General features: G+C 68.1%; 1 protein-coding gene across 1 annotated transcript; it reads left to right on the forward strand.

Moving 5' to 3' along the window:
• Nucleotides 1–782: 782 nt before the first annotated feature.
• MMP17 (matrix metallopeptidase 17) lies at nt 783–15554 on the forward strand. The gene is made up of 10 exons (XM_045534070.1): nt 783–953; nt 7837–7969; nt 8268–8397; nt 9098–9381; nt 9650–9826; nt 10446–10545; nt 11952–12034; nt 12130–12282; nt 14193–14450; nt 15087–15554. Exons 1-10 carry the CDS (start codon nt 783–785, stop codon nt 15416–15418), a joined length of 1821 nt encoding a protein of 606 aa, XP_045390026.1. The 3' UTR covers nt 15419–15554.
• The last annotated feature ends 2393 nt before the right edge of the window (nt 15555–17947 follow it).

A 17947-nucleotide genomic window follows, 5' to 3' on the forward strand; every position in this document is an offset into this window, starting at 1 on the left:
CCTGCCCGGCCTGTCCCCAGATCCTTCACAGCGAGGCCACCACCGTGTCCCCCGCCGGGGTTCCGACCCGGCTCTGCCCGGGCTCAGCGCCCACCAGCCTCCCCGGTCCCTGTCCTTGTCCCTGGGCTCAGGGGCTCTGTCTGCAAACGGGAACCCTGGTTCCCCCGCGCAGAGGGTGCGAGGGCTGAATACACGCGTGACCCCCGCCAGCCACCGGCGTCGCGCCGGCCCCTCCCAACCCGGTGACCGCAGACCCCCGCCCTCGGGCCCCTGCCTCTCTCGCGCCCTGGGACCCCCGCGCCCCCCAGCACCCCCGCCGCTCGCCCCCTCCCCCTTCTCCGCGGCGCACGGGCTCCCCCAAGCGCCCCGAGTGACCGCGACCCCGGGACCCCGAGTGACCGCGACCCCGCGACCCCGAGTGACCGCGAACCCCGGCCGGGCGGCGAGGTGGGCGCAGGCGCGGTGGGGGGGAGGGGGGTCCGCTCACCGCGGGGCAGCCCGGACCGCCGGATCCCGCGCCCCGCCGCCCCAGGTTGGTCTAGGGACGCTCGGGAAGCCCCTTCCTCCGGACGCGGGGCCCGGGGCCCGAGGACACGCAAGGCCGGCGGGGGCCCCAGTACCGCAGCGGGGGCGCGGGCCGGCAGGCGCGGGCCCTTTAAGGCGGCAGAGGGCCGCGCGCCTCGTTAACATCTCATTAGCATGGCCCCGCCCCACCCGGAGGCGGGCGCGGGGCTCGGTCGGGCCGCTGCGCGGGGCTGCGCGGGGAGCTGCACGGCCGCGCCATGGGGCTCCGCGCCGCCCGGGGCCCCGGCCCCCCGCACCCGCACCCGCACCCGCGCCCCGGGCCCGGGCTGCTCCCGCCGCTGCTCCCGCCGCTGCTGCTGCTGCTGCTGGCGGCGCGCGGGGTCTGTGCCGCGCCCGCGCCCCGCGCCGAGGACCTCAGCCTGGGGGTGGTGAGTGCGCGGGCGGGGGCGCGGGCGGGGGCCCCGTCGGTGCGGGGCGGCGGCGTGCGGGGCGGGCGCGCCCTGCGCCCATTGCCGAGGCGGCAGCGCTGAGGCCGGCGCGGCGGGGAGGCCGGGGGCGCGGGCCGTTCCCCGCACCGTGCGCTCGGGGCGCCGCAGCCGCAGGAGCCCGTGGGGCGCCGGGTGCCCGCGCGGAGCGGCCCGGGGGTGCGCAGCGCCGTGGGAAGGGGCGTGGGCGCCCGGACGGCCCGCGTCCCTGAGTTTGCTCCGCTGCGGGTGTCGGGGGCGAGCAGCCGGTCCCAGCTCGCGCGGGCTTGGACCTTGGCCCTGCGCGCCCCGCGCCCGGGCCAGCTGTCCCTCTTCCCACACCCGCTGCCCTGCTCGGCAGCCGGGGTGGAGCCTCCTGTGGACCCGGAAGATTTGAGATCAGACTCGGGGGTCCCACCACCCCCGGGCTGGGTCCTGGGGACGCTCGCAGGCTGGAGGATCAAGTGATTCTTTAAGAGGCTTCTGCCCCGGCAGCTGCCCTCACTCTGCTCAGGTGCGGGGACTCCTGGCCCGGCCTCCCGCGGCTCCCGGTGGGGTCCTGGCAAGGCCCCTCTCCCAGCACCGCTGACATTTGGGGGCTCCGAGACCCTCCGGTCCGAGCAAGTTGCCCTGGGTGGACTTCAGGCAGGCGGAGCCTCGGGGTGGGGGCACTGGGGTGGCGTTCGCAGCCCCGTGGTTGGCAGGACTCGGGCACAGGGTCTGGATGGGAAACAGATGTGGCCACCCCACCCCGGCTGCCGCAGACCCCTCTGCCATCTGGGGGGCATTGGCCACCGTCCCCGTCGTCCACCTCCAGAGGCGTGAGAGTCCCCAGAGCGGCTTTCTCCCAGCCGACAGGCTCTGAAATCAGGGTGCCCCCCAGTCCCGTGTGCAGCATGGGGGTTCCTGGAGGCCCCACTGAGGTGCTCGCTCGGGGGGTGTCGTGGCTCCAGCTCTGCTCGGGCAGGAGAGCCCAGGCCCCACCTTCCAGCTCCGAGGGTGCCACAGGGGGGCCCTGGCGGGGAGATCTACGGAGGTGGGGTCCACACACTTAGGGAGCAGCCCCCGGCCCGGCCCAGTGGCCCATCAGGCCAGTGGAGTGTGGGAGTGCCTCGCTCCTGCCAGCCGGGACACAGTGGGGCAGCACACTCCTCCCTGCTCTACCTGTGGCCTCCTCCTCTCCCGGCTCCCCAGGGCTCCTGGGTTCCCGGCACCCCGGGGGTCACCTGCCCCACAGGCCACACTGAGCAGGGGACATGGCTCCCCAGCCTGGCCGGAGGCAGCGGGGCCCTGGCGTCCGGCCCGTGGGTGAAGAGAGAGGATGCTGCTGGCAGCGCCGTGCCCAGGGAAGGCCGGGACCCTCCGGGTGTGGGAGCCACCGTCCTGCCACCTGCTCCTGACTGGCGGTGCAGGGCGGCCTCTGGTGGCCCTCGGGGGAACCACATGTCAGAGCTGGGTCCAAGGCGGGGAGGCTGTGTCAGGCCGGGTTTATGGGGCGAGGGAACTGCTTGCCGCCCCCTCCCCAGACCGCCCTGGGGGCCGCTGACCCTGTGCACGCTCGGGTCTGGGTGGCAGGGAGGAGAAGGGCCGCTTTGTACGTGTGACCCGGCTGCTGCCCGCAGAGCTGTGCCCAGCGGTCTGCAGCCGGCTGGAGGGGAGGGCCGCCAGGCAGCCCACCCGGCGTCAGCGGTGGACAAAGCCCGGGATTGAGCCGCGGGACTGGCTCTCGCCGCCTTTCAGGCTGTGGCGGGGACAAAAGAGCATGCTGTGCCCTCCGGGGTCGTCCTTGAGCGCCTGAGCGGTTAGTCTTTCTGGCTTTGAGTGACAACCCCAGCAAAGTGGCAGAGCCGGATGAGGGTCGTCCCCCTGGAGGGGGAGGTGCGCCCCCAGCCCCGGTTTCCCGAGGGGCCTTCCACACCCTGGGCACAGAAGAGGACATGGCCGCGTCCCTCCGTTATTCTTACACGGGTAGCGCCGTGCTGCCCGCTCCCTTGGCGGTCCGTGCTGGAGAACACTCCGTGTCGCCCCGGCTCGCGTGTCGCTCTGCCCGGCCCCGGCCCGCGTGCAGGCTGTTCCACTGTTCAGTTGCCACCACAGCCCTGCCAGCGCCCCTGGCACCGCGGCTGGAGCGTGAGGGACTGGGCTCTGCGAGAGCTGCCTGCTGCCACGCGTGAGCGTTGGCCGCCTGGTGGCAGGTTCTGCAAAGTGTCCTGCGAAGTTCCTGCTACATTTCCACTCTCAGCAGCGAAGTCCGAGTCTCGTCGCCTCCGGCCACACTGCGCGGTGACGGGTCTGTTGACCTTCAGCACCCACGTGGGTGGAAGGGTCTATCGCTGAGGTTGTGTGCGGGGTCTCCGTGGCCCAGGAGGCCCCGAGGGGCTGGGCTGGGCAGGGCCCCGGTGGTGGTGGGCGGGAGCCAGGACCCCGGGAGGTGGCAGGAGCTGTCCTCCTCGTCCCGGCCTCAGCCCGCGGCCTCTGGGTCCCTCAGCCACAGCACCCAGGCGGCCAGTGGCCCCGGTGTGCCCTCGGTACCTGTGTCATCGCCCAGGCTTGGGGCCAGGTGTGTCCCCTTGCACCCTGCAGCTGTGCTCTGAGAACGCCAGCCACAGACCCTCGGCCAAAGCCTAGAGAGCCACTAGTGGTCAAGTGGAGCCGTGGCTTCACCCTGAGCTGGGCAGGCAGGGAGACCAGTGTCTGCATGTCCCTTGCTCCATGGTCCCCTGCCGACAGCCATCTGTGTGGCTCAGGGAATGTGGTTTCCCTCTGGCGTGGCCCCATAGCAGGGACAGGACCTCACCAGCTCCGTGACCTAAGCACCGGGCCTCAGTCTTCCCAGCTGTAAAATGGGGACCATGAGAGCAGGTGGTTGTGGGACTGTCAGGCGGAGCTTCCAGTGGTTCTGGGGCGGGGTGGGAAGGGGCGGAAGCTGAGGGTTTGGGGCGTAGTAGGGTGTTTCCAAGGGTACTTGGAGCCCGTGATTTTTGCCGCTTTGTTAAGGGCGGATCTGAGCTTCCGGGAAACACAAGCCCAGGCTCTGGGTGCAGGATCGGTGCCCGGCGGGTGACAGGGGACATCCGTCTCACGGTAGCCGTGAGCCTGCCGGGCGCTGAGCTCTGGGGTTCGGGCTCTGCTCCCCCCCAGCCCCGTGCAGGGTGCAGAGCCCGGCTTCTCCCGCACTTAGAATCAAGTCCCACTTTCACCAGGCCCAAGAGCCCCTCCCGCCCTGGCCCACCTCCTCCTGCCATCCCGCCTGCCTGTGCTCAGGGCCAGCTCCTTTCTCTGTGCGTCCCCGTCCCCGTGGGGCCTCAGGGCCTTTGCGCTTGCCGTCCCCTGCCGTGCTCACTCACTGCTGACACCTGGACAGCCGCTTCCCGTCTAGCAGGTCACAGCCCAAAGGTCACCCCCAGGATGCCTTCCCTGAGCCCCCTTATGTAAGCAGCTCCATCCCGTCCCTCACCGCCACGCGTAGCTCAGCGGCTACAGTCCTAGGCCTTGCGGCCAGACCGCCTGGGTTCCAGCCCCAGCTGGCCACTCGCTGGCTGTGTGACCCTGGGTAAGCGTCCCAACCTCTCTGTGCTTCCATTTTCTCATCTGTCAACTGAGGACAATAGTACCCACTTCTTAAGGCTGATCGAGCAGGTACTTTTCCGCGCCTGCTGCGTGCTGCAGTTTCGGAACCGAGGGCCCGTCCCCGCGTGGCGCCAGAGGGCGCCGTGAGCATCAGGCGGTACACGCGTGGGGGGGGGTGCCCGGTAACAGCAGCCGCCAAGTCACGTAGGGTAATTCCCGTCCGTGATGTCGCGGCCGCTGAGATTCATTTACTTGTGTCCATGGTTTGTCGTGGAGGTCCCCACGTGCCGCTGCTCCAGGGGGACCGCGGGATGGCCCCGGCCTTCTCCCTCCCCAGCACCCACACGGTACACGGATGTGTCGCGGGGACAGTCGGGCAGGCTGTGAGAGGGGAAGGGCATGTGGCGGCGGAAGGGGGCTTGGTCAGGCGGACCGTGAGCTGTGTGACTGTGGCAGGTCACCCAACCTCTCTGAGCCTCAGTTTCCTCATCTGCAAAATGGGGCTAATGGCACCTGCTCTCCGCCCGCCCTGGTGTCGGTCGAGTCTGACGTGGGTGGGGTAGGTCAGCTGCGAAGCCTCAGTGAGGGCGGGTCCCGGGTGCCAGGAGCTCCCCGCCCCCCTCTCTGGGAAGAGACAGAGTCAACCAGCACAGCAGACGTGCGGGGGCGGGGGTTGCGCTCGTAGGTTTGCTAAAAATCATCAGAGGAGGCCGGGCGCGGTGGCTCACGCCTGCAATGCCGGCACTCTGGGAGGCCCAGGCTGGAGGATCACTTGAGCTCAGGAGTTCGAGACCAGCCTGGGCAAGAGCAAGATTCTGTCTCTTCTAAAAATGGAAAGAAATTAGCCGGGCACGGTGGCGCGTGTAGTCCCAGCTACTGGGGAGGCTGAGGCAGGAGGATCGCTTGAGCCCAGGAGTCTGAGGTTGCTGTGAGCGAGGCTGACGCCGCGGCACTCACTCTAGCCCGGGCAACAGAGCGAGACTCTGTCTCAAAACAACAAACAAAAACACATCAAAGGGAGTTTTGTGCTGTGTGTGTCCCGTCTTCTTAAAGCTGTGGAAGGTCCACGGAGTGTCAAACGGTGATCAGAGCTACAGTGGGAAGTGAAGCGGGCGCTGGGTGACCAGGGGGCCCGTGGGGGAGGCCCCGCCTCCGGCCTCAGTGTCCCGTCCACGGCAACGGGCCCGCCCCTGGCGGGAGTGGAGCAGCCGCGGCAGCTCGGAGAGTTACCACCAGCGGGGCAGCTGCAGGGTTGGGACAACCTGGAGCTCTTGGGCTCCCTTCCTGCCCCCTCCCGGTGGCCTTCTGGAAGGTGCACCCTCCTCCTGCCCCCTCCCCAGTGGCCCTCTGGAAGGTTCACCCACTGCTGCTGCCACAGCGCCCGCTGCAGCCTCGGTTGCCCTGGAGACAACGGTCTCCGTGGCGACAGTGGAGGGAGGACCAGGCGGTGGGTGTGGGGGCAGGAAGCTGCTCAGACCGATGTCCCTGGCCGGCCGGCGTGTGAGCCCAGGCTCTGCAGGTATTGGGGTGGGTGGGCAGGGGACACGCGGTGGGGCGTCTGTGCCCCAACCCCAGGGCCATCCTGCCTTAGGCACCCCTGTGGCAGGGGAGGGGTGGGCAGGGCACTGCCGCATTTGTCCCTGCAAGGACCCCAGCCTGGTCACCTCTGCCCCCTCCCGGCCCCGCTGACCGCCTCGGGCATCTCTGCGTATTAACCGCCAGGCCAGCGTCACCCCAGCACTGGCCACCGGGCCTGGGCCTCTCTCCTGGACAGCAGGGCTGTCCTTGCCGGCTGCTCCTTCCCGCAGGGTCATGCTGGGTGGGGCTGGGGGCACCTCTGCCCTGCGTCCCCCGGGGCCTCGTCCCGTCCTCCGTAGCGCGTCCCCTGGCCAGGTGCAGAGTTGTTCCCACCCTCGCACTCTGGCCACATCCAGGAACTGACCTGGGGTGACCATGGGCCGGGTGTTGCGATGCTCAGGCCTTCGGGTGGGCGGGAGTCACGGGCCCCCAGCCACCCCGGGATTCGGTCCCTTGTGTGCTCTGTGCCTGGCAGAGGTGGCTGTGGACGGGCCTTGCCTGTCCCGGGCTGGGCGCTCAGACCCGCGGCTAAAACCGCCCGCTCTTAAATGCTGGAACCATTTAAAACCCACCTCGAGTGCGGCCTGCTGGGCCCAGGCTCAGCATGAGGCGCCTGAAGCCCGAAAGGCGTGTGGCCGCGTGGCTGGGATGCCCGGCCCTCTGGGGACCGGAGGGAGCATTTCCTTCCTCTGTGAACCCTCAGAGCAGAGGGGCTGCTATGCTGGCTCTCCAGTGGGGGAGGCCTGGCAGGAGTGGGTGACCCAACCCAGGAAGCAGCTGGCCTCGGGGAGAGGCACCTCCCTGTGCGGACCCTTCCCTGGTAAGGGGGCAGATGGTTCACCTTCACCCAGCATCATATCTGGTCTGAGGACACTCTGGAGGGCTTCCTGGAGGAGGTGACAGGTTGTTATAACCATGAGGCACCTTGGCATTGTAGCTCCAGCCTGTGATCTTAACAAAGGCAGCACAAAAATGTGCGCGCACGCGTGTGTGTGTGTGTGTGTGTGTGTTCTGACATTTGGAAAGAATGTTGCAGAATCAAAACTTTAAAATGTTTGTAAAACTTTTCAAAGAAACCGCAAATGCCCGTACTGAATGCGGAACGCACTCTCGGGTGTCTCCAGCGGCTAGCACGGCCGTGGGACACGCCAGCAGGTCCTGGGGACGAAGGCTGTGGGAGCATGTCCACGTGGGGCCGGGGGTGCCCGCCCAGAGGAGGAACGTGCAGGCCCAGCCCCCGGGCGCAGAGCCAGAGTGGGGGGTGGGCCCGTCTGGGCCCCACCGTGGGGGAGCGCAGATTGGCGTTCCAGCGGCCCTTCGGGAGAAGCTGCCCCTCGAATCACAAGCGCATGTGGTGCTGGCCACGTTTAAGAACCTTTTAAATGTCCCCTGGGCATTTTGCTGCCTCAGGAGGAGGTGGGGCAGGGCTGCTGTGGGCAGTTGCACAGGCTGTGCACTGCACAAGCTCACCCTCTCTAGAGGACGTCAAGTTTATTAACACAATTTTCCAGCTGCTGCCTGTAAAGTGACTTAAGAATGGGGCACGAGGTGCCTTGTGGACTAATGAGGGGCTGGCTGGTGTTGATCAGGGCTGGGAGAGGCTGTCCCCACCTGTCCCCAGTGGGCCTGGGGCAGGCTCCTCCTCGGGGGTAGGGGCTGAGCCCCCCATTGCACCCCTCACTCTGCTCTCTGCCCCCAGGAGTGGCTGAGCAGGTTTGGCTACCTGCCCCCGGCAGACCCCGCCACCGGGCAGCTGCAGACGCAGGAGGAGCTGGCCGGGGCCATCGTGGCCATGCAGCAGTTTGGTGGCCTGGAGGCCACCGGCATCCTCGGTCAGTTCTCGGGGGGTCGGCGGGGGGCACCATTGTCCCTGGTGCGCTGCGCCAGCTCAGCCGGGCCCCCTCTGCTTGGTCAGGGCCACGCCCCAAGTTTGAACGTTGCCAGTCCTGGCCCGTGGGCACAGCGGGCCCGGGGCTTGTTCCCGCAGGCCGTGTGTGGCGGGAGGGGGTGGCACCGGAGGGTGGAGCCCTGGCGGGAGCCAGACACTCAGCTCTGGGGAGACAGACGCGGGGAACCCCCAGCTGGGGTGCTGGGCCTGGCCCTGACGCCACCCGCCACCCCGCCCCGCAGACGAGGCCACCCTGGCGCTGATGAGAACCCCACGCTGCTCCCTCCCGGACCTCCCCACCGCAGCCCCAGCTCGGAGGCGGCGCCAGGCTCCGGCCCCCACCAAGTGGAACAAGAGGAACCTGTCGTGGAGGTGGGTGGGTGGCAGGCGAGGGGCAGGCCCGGCCCGGCGTGCGTGGTGTCTCCGTGTCCTGGGGCCGCCCCGGCAAACGCCCACACGCCAGAGGCCTTGGGCAGCAGGAAGTTGTCCCCTCTCTGTCCCGGAGGCGTGGGGGGGTCTGCCCCAGGCCCCTGCCCGGCCTCTGGTCTCCTGCCTGGGTCTGTGGACCCTCTGCCCCGCGGGGCACTCCCTGCAGTCCGGCCGCCCTAATCCGATGCCCCCGTCTCGGTCCTTCCGTCCACAAAGACCCTGTTTGCTAGTCGGGCCACATTCCGGGGTTCTGATGGACACGAGTTTGGGGGGCGCTGTTTGACCCACTGCCCCTGCGCTGTGCCCTTCTCTGTCCCTGGGGTCAGAAATGGCTCAGAGAGGCCTTCCCTGGGTGGGAGCGGTGGCTGGGGGTCAGCGTGTGCCCGCCGAGGGCCCGGGCTGGGGGCTGCGCTCGGGAGTGGACCCTGTGTGCTGGGGGTCTCCGCCCACCCGACTGTCCCCTGCTTCCACCTTCCGGTCCATCCTGCGTGAAGTCCGGGGGTCTCCCCAAGGGCAGCAGGCTCGCCCCGGGGAGGGGGAAGGGCAGGTCACGGACGCACCCTCCGGGACACAGGCACCCCCGGGCAGGGGACACTGGGCCTCTCCTCGGTGACCGGACTCTGGGCTCCGACCCCCGCCGTAGGGTCCGGACGTTCCCGCGGGACTCGGCGCTGGGCCGCGACACGGTGCGGGCGCTCATGCACTACGCGCTCAAGGTCTGGAGCGACATCACGCCGCTGAACTTCCACGAGGTGGCCGGCAGCGCCGCCGACATCCAAATCGACTTCTCCAAGGCCGACCACAACGACGGCTACCCCTTCGACGGCCCCGGCGGCACCGTGGCCCACGCCTTCTTCCCCGGCGACCACCACACCGCGGGGGACACACACTTTGACGATGACGAGGCTTGGACCTTCCGCTCCTCGGGTACGTCTGGGCGGCGCTGAGCCCGTGGGGACCCCTGGGCCCGGGCAGCCCCCACAGAGCCTCAGTGGGAATCGAGCGAGCCCCGAGCGACCCTCGGACCCGTGTGACCCGGGCCAGGGCCCCCACGGCACCCGCCATGGCAGCCCGGCTTAGCCGGATGGTGCCCCCCCTAGGCACCCTGGCCCCGGCCCACACCCTGGGGCACTGCAGCCCCCCAACTCGGGGACAGGGCCCCTCCCCCCGGCTCACGTGGTCCCCGTGTCCCCAGATGCCCATGGGATGGACCTGTTTGCAGTTGCCGTCCACGAGTTCGGCCACGCCCTGGGGCTGAGGCACGCGGCCGCCACACGCTCCATCATGCGGCCGTACTACCAGGGCCCGGTGGGCGACCCGCTGGGCTACAGGCTGCCCTACGAGGACAGAGTGCGCATCTGGCAGCTGTACGGTGAGTGTGGCCCGAAGCCGGCACGGGCGCCCGGCACCCCCCGCGGCCCCACACATGTGGGGGGACAGAGCGCGCGTCCGTGGGGTGCACGGCTGGGCCCCTCCGGCCTTTCCCAGAGCTGTCCCTGAGCCCCTCAGTGCCCCGGGGCAGAATCCCGTGTCTGTCCCCCAAGTACTGGGGCAGCCTGGCGCCCCCGATCCACTGTCTGTCGCTGTAGCTGGGCCAGTTCTGGACGTTTCTATAAAGGGCTCGTCCTGCGGCCGTTGTCTCCGGCCCTCGTGGGTTCTCACGGCTGGTCACGTGGCCGCCCGGGGCAGAGCTTCCTTCTCTTCGCGACGGCGGGTCTTCCCTGTCTGTCTGTCCCTGTGGCCTGTGGGCGTGTCCACCTCGGCCGTGGGATCGGCGCTGTGAACATGGGGTGCGCGTCTTGCTGGGACGCCGTTCCCAGTGCTCTCGGGCGCGTAGCGAGATTTCCAGGCGCTGTACGAACGCCCTGCGCCGTGTGGCCTGGCCCGAGGGCGCTCGGCTGTGCCCGCCTGATCCGGACTCCGGCGGGGCCAGGGCGGGTGGGGGACACGGGCGTCCTGGGGCTCGACACGGTTCTCCTTGTGCCCCACAGGCGTGCGGGAGTCTGTGTCCCCCACGGTGCAGCCGCACACCCCGGAGCCCGAGGAGCCTCCCCTGCTGCCGGAGTCCCCCGACAACCGGTCCAGCATCCCGTAAGCCACGGCCCCGCTGCCACCTCCCGCCGCGGCCTGTGTGTCCTCGTCCAGCTCTGCCCTGCCACGTGCCCCTGCCACGCTTTCCCTTTCCGCGAACTCCCAGGGCAGGGCAGGGAAACACCCGCTCGCCCCGCCGGGGAGCCGGAGCAGAGATGCTGAACTTCCAACACGGTTTCCTCTCGCCCCCGTCCCCGTCACCTGCTGCGTGACAAGCAGCCCCGCCTCGTGCCACCAGACACCACCACCGTGTCAGCTCCTGGCTTCTGTGGGTCTGGAAGTCAGACGGGGCACGGAGTGGCTGCTTGCCACTCCACGCAGCAGGGACATCACCCAGGGGGACGGGGTATGCGGACCCGGCCGGTGCCTGGGCTCAGCCGGGACAGTCGGCCGGGCCGCGTTGTCCTGGGAGCCGGCCGGCGCACAGCGTGGCAGCCTCACCACACCTGCTCCCGCACACACGGTGGCTTTGCAGGGAGCGGTTTTGGTTTCCAACGTGCGATGGTTTTGCACTTTTGTCCCTTAGCTGTGCACCCTGAATTTCACTCTGCCCAAAAGATGCGGCTCCAACTTGGCTGTTTTCTTACAGTGACTTATTTTTGGAGGGGGCGACACAAGCCAGTGGAACAAAAGGCGGCTCAGAAAGCGCCCAGCTTGAAAAGGCCGTTTTTCCCCCCCTGACCCCAGCACCCGACCTCCTCCCTGGGGGCAAACGTCCCTTTAGGACGTACCCGGCACTTCCGTGGGGAAGTGCGGACGCAGAGCCACGGGTGCAGCCACGGTGCCAGTCACGTCGCACGTGGCTTCTCTGAGAGGCCTGTGTCTGTCTGTGAGGACTCGCCCGTCCCGCGGAGAGCTGAGTGCCACACCGGCATCCGTGGGTCACCCTGTATTTTTAAATTCCTCTCTTGGTGGACGTTCACGTTGTCTTGGGTCCTTGGCCATCACAAACGATGATGCAGGTTGGGCGCGGTGACTCACACCTGTAATCCCAGCACTCTGGGAGGCTGAGGCGGGAGGATCGCTTGAGGCCAGGAGTTCAAGACCAGCCTGGACAGCATAGCAAGACCCCACCTATACAAAATGATGATGATGGTGATGCTATGAATACACATTCTAGAACTGGAGCGGGGTCCCAGCTGCACTTCGCTCTTAGGTGACAGTGCCCAGCCGGCCCCTCAGGCGCTGCCTCAGCTTCCCCTCCTGCCTGCGTGTGCGCGAGCGCCCTGACGCTTGCCTGGAGGGCGGGTCCTTGCCGGCCTCCCATTAACTCGCCTTCCACTTCTGGTGCAGCCACCGTGCCTGGCCGAGCCGCAGCCGAGATGCCCGTTCCGAGGCCTGGCGACGCCGGCCCCGCGGGTGCTGGGGGGCTGCCTCCCGGCCCACCCACTCTCTCTGCCCCACAGGCCCAGGAAGGACGTGCCTCACAGGTGCAGCACCCACTTTGACGCGGTGGCCCAGATCCGTGGGGAAGCTTTCTTCTTCAAAGGTGACCCAGGGGTCCCGCAGCCAGAGAATGGAAGGGTGTGGTCCACTCGGGCCCCAGACCCACCACCTCCAGCCCCCCGCCCCTGTGTCCCGCAGGCAAGTACTTCTGGCGGCTGAACCGAGACCGGCACCTGGTGTCCCTGCAGCCGGCGCAGATGCACCGCTTCTGGCGGGGCCTGCCCCTGCACCTGGACAGCGTGGACGCGGTGTACGAGCGCACCAGCGACCACAAGATCGTCTTCTTCAAAGGTGTGTGGTCCCCACGGTGCACTCGGGGCCTCCCCGGGCTCCCCGCAGCCTCAGGACCGCGGCACGTGGCCTCGCGTCTGCCCGCTGGCACAGAGCACGGGGTGGCACGTTCGCCTGAGCACCCAGCACAGGTACACCGGGCGCCTCCACGTGCCCCCTCCCGCGGTGGCCACTGCGGGTACACGCAGGGCAAGACGGATGAAGACCCCTGCCCGGGCTCAGGTGGGGTCACGTCCACAAACATGGGAGAGACCCCGTTTCTCTGAGGAGGCCAAGAACATTCCGCGTGTCTGTGACGTGAACCGCGGCCTCGCCCATCCCGCCACCCGCCCGGCCCCTGCTGGCACAGACCCGGCACCGGCACTGTCGGCCCCGGGAGCCGCCGCGCAGGGGCTGCCCTGGGCCGATTCCTCCCCAAGGCACAGCGAGGCCCTGGGGCGAGTGGCGGCCCTCAAAGACCCTGTGTGAGAAGTAGAGAACCGGCACATTCTTATACAACTTTGATGGTATTTATGTTTTGTGTTCGCCTCTCGGAAACGTCGCCTTTTCAGAAAATTTGCACAAATAAGCAGATGTGCCGGGTTTTCCGGATGTTTCATTCCCTTTGCACCAACAGCAGCCGCCACGCCCGCCACGCCCACCACGCTGCTGTCCTCTTGCTGTGACGGGTGATCGGTTCATGTCACTGCATAAAGAGCCTCCTCGCGTCTTAGACTTTATTTTGAAAAATTTTAACTTCCAGAAAAATTAAAGTACCATATCAATGCCCAAATTCCCATCCTCTCGGTCCCCACGCTCACTTTTTCTTTCTCTTTCGAGACAGGGTCTTGCTCTGTCGCCCGGGCTGGAGCGCAGGGGTGCAATGACAGCTCACTGCAGCCTCCAACTCCTGGGCTCCAGCATCCTCCCGCCTCAGCCTCCCGAGTATCTGGGACCCCACATGCACCCCCTCTCCCGGCCTTCTCTGCCTTCTTTTCCTGAACCAGTTAGCAGTGAGTTGCAAAAGCCGGGCACGGTGGCACACACCTGGAGTCCCAGGTACCCTGGACTGGCTGAAGCAGGAGGATCAGGAGCTCAGGAGTTCAAGACCAGCCTGGGCAACATATAGAGACCCTGTCTCAAAAAAAATTAAATTGTAAAAAATTTTTTACGAAAAGAGTTGCGGACCTCATGACCCGTTGCTCCTGAACCCCCTGAGAGCAAGATTGTCCCTGCACTGTGACGAGACGTGGCCAGTTGAATGTTGACGGCCCCGTCCCCTGTCGGCACCTCCTGGGCCACATTCGCCTTGTGCCCCGGGTGCCCGCGGACCCCCGCACATCACCTGAGTTGTCCCTCGTGGCTCTGTCTGGCGTCTCCTCTAGACCAGACGGTGGTCTGCAGGGTCGGTGGGAACGTCACCCAGGTGGTGAGTTCTGGTGACGTTCGCTGTGGTCTCCTGGACAAGGCGCATCTGCAGGGCTCTCCCACTTCCCCCGAGGAGTGTGTGGGTGACCTGCGGGGACAGACGTGAGACCGTGGGGGCCTCTGCCCCGCGGCCCGCCCTCCCCGCGTCCCCTGCGTCCCTGGCTGGTTCCCGCTGAGCCGCAGTGCGGCCGGTTCTCGGAAGTGCTGTCGTCTCCTGACGCCTCCCGACTCACGGACGTTCCAGCTCTGTCCAGTCTCCGGCAAAGGACTTTTTTGTGTCCTTTTTAATTGTGGTAGAAAATATGTAACAAGATTTACCATTTTAACCGTTTTTAAGTGTGCTGTTCCGTGGCGGTAGGCACAGTCACGTTGTTCTACAGCTGTCACCGCCGTCCTGGAGCGCCCGGGCGAGGGCGGCGGACGTGGGGAGGGGGAGGGCTGGAGCCCCCTGCCCCTCGGGGTGGGGCTGAGCCCCGGCCCACGGCTCTTTCTCTCGCCCCCAGGAGACAGATACTGGGTGTTTAAGGACAATAACGTAGAGGAAGGATACCCACGGCCCGTCTCGGACTTCAGCCTGCCGCCGGACGGCGTGGACGCCGCTTTCTCCTGGGCCCACAATGACAGGACTTATTTCTTTAAGGACCAGCTGTACTGGCGCTACGATGACCACACACGGCGCATGGACCCCGGCTACCCCGCCCAGAGCCCCCTGTGGAGGGGCGTCCCCAGCACGCTGGACGACGCCATGCGCTGGTCCGACGGTGAGCACCGGACGTGCGTCAGGGCTGTGCAGCCTCAGTTTCCCCACCTGTAGACAACTCGGCAACAGGTTGTTGGGAGGGTTCCCTGGGCAGAGGGGAGCCCAGCACCTGTCGGAGTGAGCTTGAGGGGTCACACCCGCCGCAGACCCTCCAGGGTCCTCCCCTCCTGAGCACTGCGCCCCTCCCCTTGGGGCCCCTCCGCCCTCTCTGGAGCCCGGCCATGCCCCCAGCCCACCAGCCTCTGCCTCTCACAGCAAACACGCGGCCACCCCAGGGCCTTTGCACCTTCCCGGGACACCCACACAGCCCCCGGCCCGGCCTCCCCGCGCCCCGCGGAGTGGAGAAACCTCCCACAGGGCAGCTGCCCCAGGACGGAAGTGTCTTCCGTCTTGTTTTGTGTCCCATGCTCCGACCCCAAACCTAGGACGGCCGGGCACAGAGTGGGCTCTCGGTGAAACCCGGGAAGGGAAGGAAGCCCTGAGAGGTCGCCCCGTCCGTCCCCTGCTGCCAGCGGGCTCCTCCGAGCTGCCCGGGGCGACGCTGCCGTGGCCACGCAAGCGCTGACCCGACTCAGGCCCTCAGTGTCCCCTGCTGCGCGGCGGAGTCCCCGTGCTCAGCGCTGCCTCCCCCCCCCAGGTGCCTCCTACTTCTTCCGCGGCCAGGAGTACTGGAAGGTGCTGGATGGCGAGCTGGAGGTGGCACCCGGGTACCCGCAGTCCACGGCCCGGGACTGGCTGGTGTGTGGAGACCCGCGGGCCGAAGGCTCCGAGGTGACGGGGGTGGACGGGGCCCGCGCCCCGCCGGGACAGCACGACCAGAGCCGCGCGGAGGACGGCTATGAGGTGTGCTCCTGCACCTCCCCGGCCCCCCCTCTGCCGGGGACCCCGGGACCGCTGGTGGCCGCCGCACTGCTGCTGCTGTATCTGCTGAACGCCCCGTGGACGGCGGCCCAGGCCCCGGCGCTATGACAGGCGGCGCTGGCCTGGGAGAGGGCAGACGACTCAGGACCGCCCGCCGCGCAGGGCGAGGACCGGTGCCCAGAGCGCGCAGACTTGGGAGCCTGTCCCGCCACCGAGGACAGGCCGGGCCGGCAGAGGGCACTGCCCACCGAGGACAGGCCGGGCCATCCAGCAGGCGGGGACAGAGCCGCCTTCCACTAGCCGGTGCCGGCCGCCAGGACCTCACTGCCGAGCCGAGGACATCACCGCTCTGCCCCCGCCGGCCCTGGAGGGAGCAGCCTGGTCTGGGAGGGCGGCCGCCAGCCCCCCACGTGTCACTGCCGCCCTGTGCCTCCGGCACCCACGGGGCTTCATTCCGGCCCTTTCCCCGGCGGGCCACGGCCCCACACCCACGAGCCCCGGCCGGGGCCACGGCACGTCTCCCCTGTGACGCATTCCGGACAAACACGACCGAGCCCCGCTTTGTAATCTCGGCTCCCTGGCGCTTTGGGGGTGCACAGGGGTGGGCACCCCAGGGCCTCACGTCGCTTCCGGGAGGAACTGCGGGTTCATCAGCACCTCCCTGTGCAGCGTCCGCTTAGATCCTCCGTGTTCCCGAGGGCTCCGCGTGCCCATTTTGCAGCCGGGAGGACTGAGGCCCAGCGTGGGGAGATGAGCCCTTGCTGTGGGTGGGCCGGGGTGGGGTCAGGACATGGCTCAGTCACCCAGCAGGCCGCGGTCGGGCACCTGCCCGCATGAACCGCACTGTGTCCCCAGTGTGGGGCGGGCAGGACACACGTGTCCCTTCCCAGGCGATGGCTCGGGACGCTGTCTGCCCGGCAGCAGGCGGTGCAGCCGACGTGGCCGGGTCAGCGCCGTGTCGCACCCGGGGCACACAGGAGGCTGATTCTCGGCGGCTCCTTCCACTGCCAGGCTCGAGCCCCCGCAACCTGGCGCCCGGTCGCCGTAGGACAGCAACGCCCGGCCCGAGAGCTCTGACCTGGGCTCCCGGCTTCCCTCCTGGTGCCCAGAGCAGACGTGGTTCCACTGGGGGGAAGAGGACACGGTGGGGGCCACACGGACAGGCCGTCAGCCGACTGGAGGCCGCCGGGGGTCGGGGGCTGCGCGGGGCAGGGCGCTGTCCATCCTGCCCTGCCCGGGCCTCGCTGCATAGGGCTCTGGGCTGGGGCGGCCGTCACCCGTGACTGAGGCTCTGGGCCTCGCGGGCTGCTGCAGCCAGATGTCCCCAAGGGCAGCCCTGAGCGAGGGGGAGGGTCAGGAGCCCACGCGGGGTGGGCCGAGGCGGGAGCGCTGCCTGTGCTGCCTGAGGCCCAGCCAGTGGCGCTGGGGTCACTTCAGGCAGGCGGGAAGCTCCCGGGAGGGGCTGACGCGCCCACTGCATGGGGAAGGACGCAGACGTACTCACCGCGCGGCCTCCACGCTTCCTGGCACCCAGCACGCAGAGCCGGGGGACCCCCTCCCCGACCCCAGGGCCGGCCCGTCCCAGACGCTGCCAGGGCCCGGCCGCTCCTGCGTCCATCTGTTCACCATCTGCTCCTGGAGCCGGGAACAATCCCGCCTGCCAGACGGGGCAGGACGGGGTCTGTGCGGAGACGACCTCCCCTCCCGGGCGGGAACAGGTCCCTCCTGCTCACGGGGACGCCGGCTCTGCCCTGCCCGGAGCCCACACCCTTGTCCCCTGCATCGTCCCACTTTGTGGCTCCCTGAGCAGCTGGGAAACGGCCCATGGGGGCCCCAAGGTGGCCCAGCCACGCCAGGTGGCAAGGCCGGGAGCTGCCTGACTGCGGCTGTAAAGCCCAGACACTCTTTCATAAAGCTCTGACCGTTCTGTCCCCGTGAAGAGGTAAACAGTAGGCGCAGAGTGGAGCTTCTCTGAGCCCCCCACTCCCGCCGGGGGCAGAGGAGCAGGGAGGAGCAGCCCCCGGGAACATCTTCCTCCCCCGTCACCCCGTGTTCCGGCACAGGCGAAGCCCCTCACCCAGAAACCCGGGTCCCAACACCCCAAAACCCGAAACCCCTGGGCACCGGCTCAGGAAATGCTCCCCGGGGCACTTAGGATTTCAGATTTTCGAATTAGGAGGCCAACCGGCAAGGATATGCAAATATGACATTCCAAAATCTGAGAAGGTCCGGAGTCCCAAGCGTTCCTGGCCGTGAGCATTTTCCATAAGGGATACGCGACCAGCCGGTCCCTGCGTTTTCCTCTGCTGAGACGATTCCGTTTACAGAGCACTTTCCCGGGGCCTGGGGAGCAGCCCTGAGTGTCCCCCGCAAACCGGACGCTCCCCCGAGGTCAACACGTCAGCCGCTCGCCCTGCAGGCCCCGCTGGCCCTGTTTCCCCAGCAACGTCCCCTGCAGGAAGGGACCCACGCGGGCGGCCATGCCATGCCGTGTCCTCCTCCCGCGGGCGGGCACAGCGCCAGCTCTCCTTTGCCCCCGTGACCTTGGGCGTGTGAGGCCAGCCCACCGGGGCGTCCCCCAGGTGGGTTAGGTTTGGGGTCTCACAGCCAACGCCGAGGACACGGGCTTTCTCCCGC

The sequence above is a fragment of the Lemur catta genome, chromosome 21, assembly GCF_020740605.2.
Source record: "Lemur catta isolate mLemCat1 chromosome 21, mLemCat1.pri, whole genome shotgun sequence".
NCBI classification, from domain to species: Eukaryota; Metazoa; Chordata; class Mammalia; order Primates; family Lemuridae; genus Lemur; species Lemur catta.

Coding starts and splice junctions, on each gene's coding strand:
- MMP17 (XM_045534070.1), top strand. CDS start 783: ATGGGGCTCCGCGCCGCCCGGGGCCCCGGCCCCCCGCACCCGCACCCG. Junction 954..7,836: donor AGGACCTCAGCCTGGGGGTG/GTGAGTGCGCGG, acceptor CTCTGCCCCCAG/GAGTGGCTGAGCAGGTTTGG. Junction 10,546..11,951: donor GACAACCGGTCCAGCATCCC/GTAAGCCACGGC, acceptor TCTGCCCCACAG/GCCCAGGAAGGACGTGCCTC.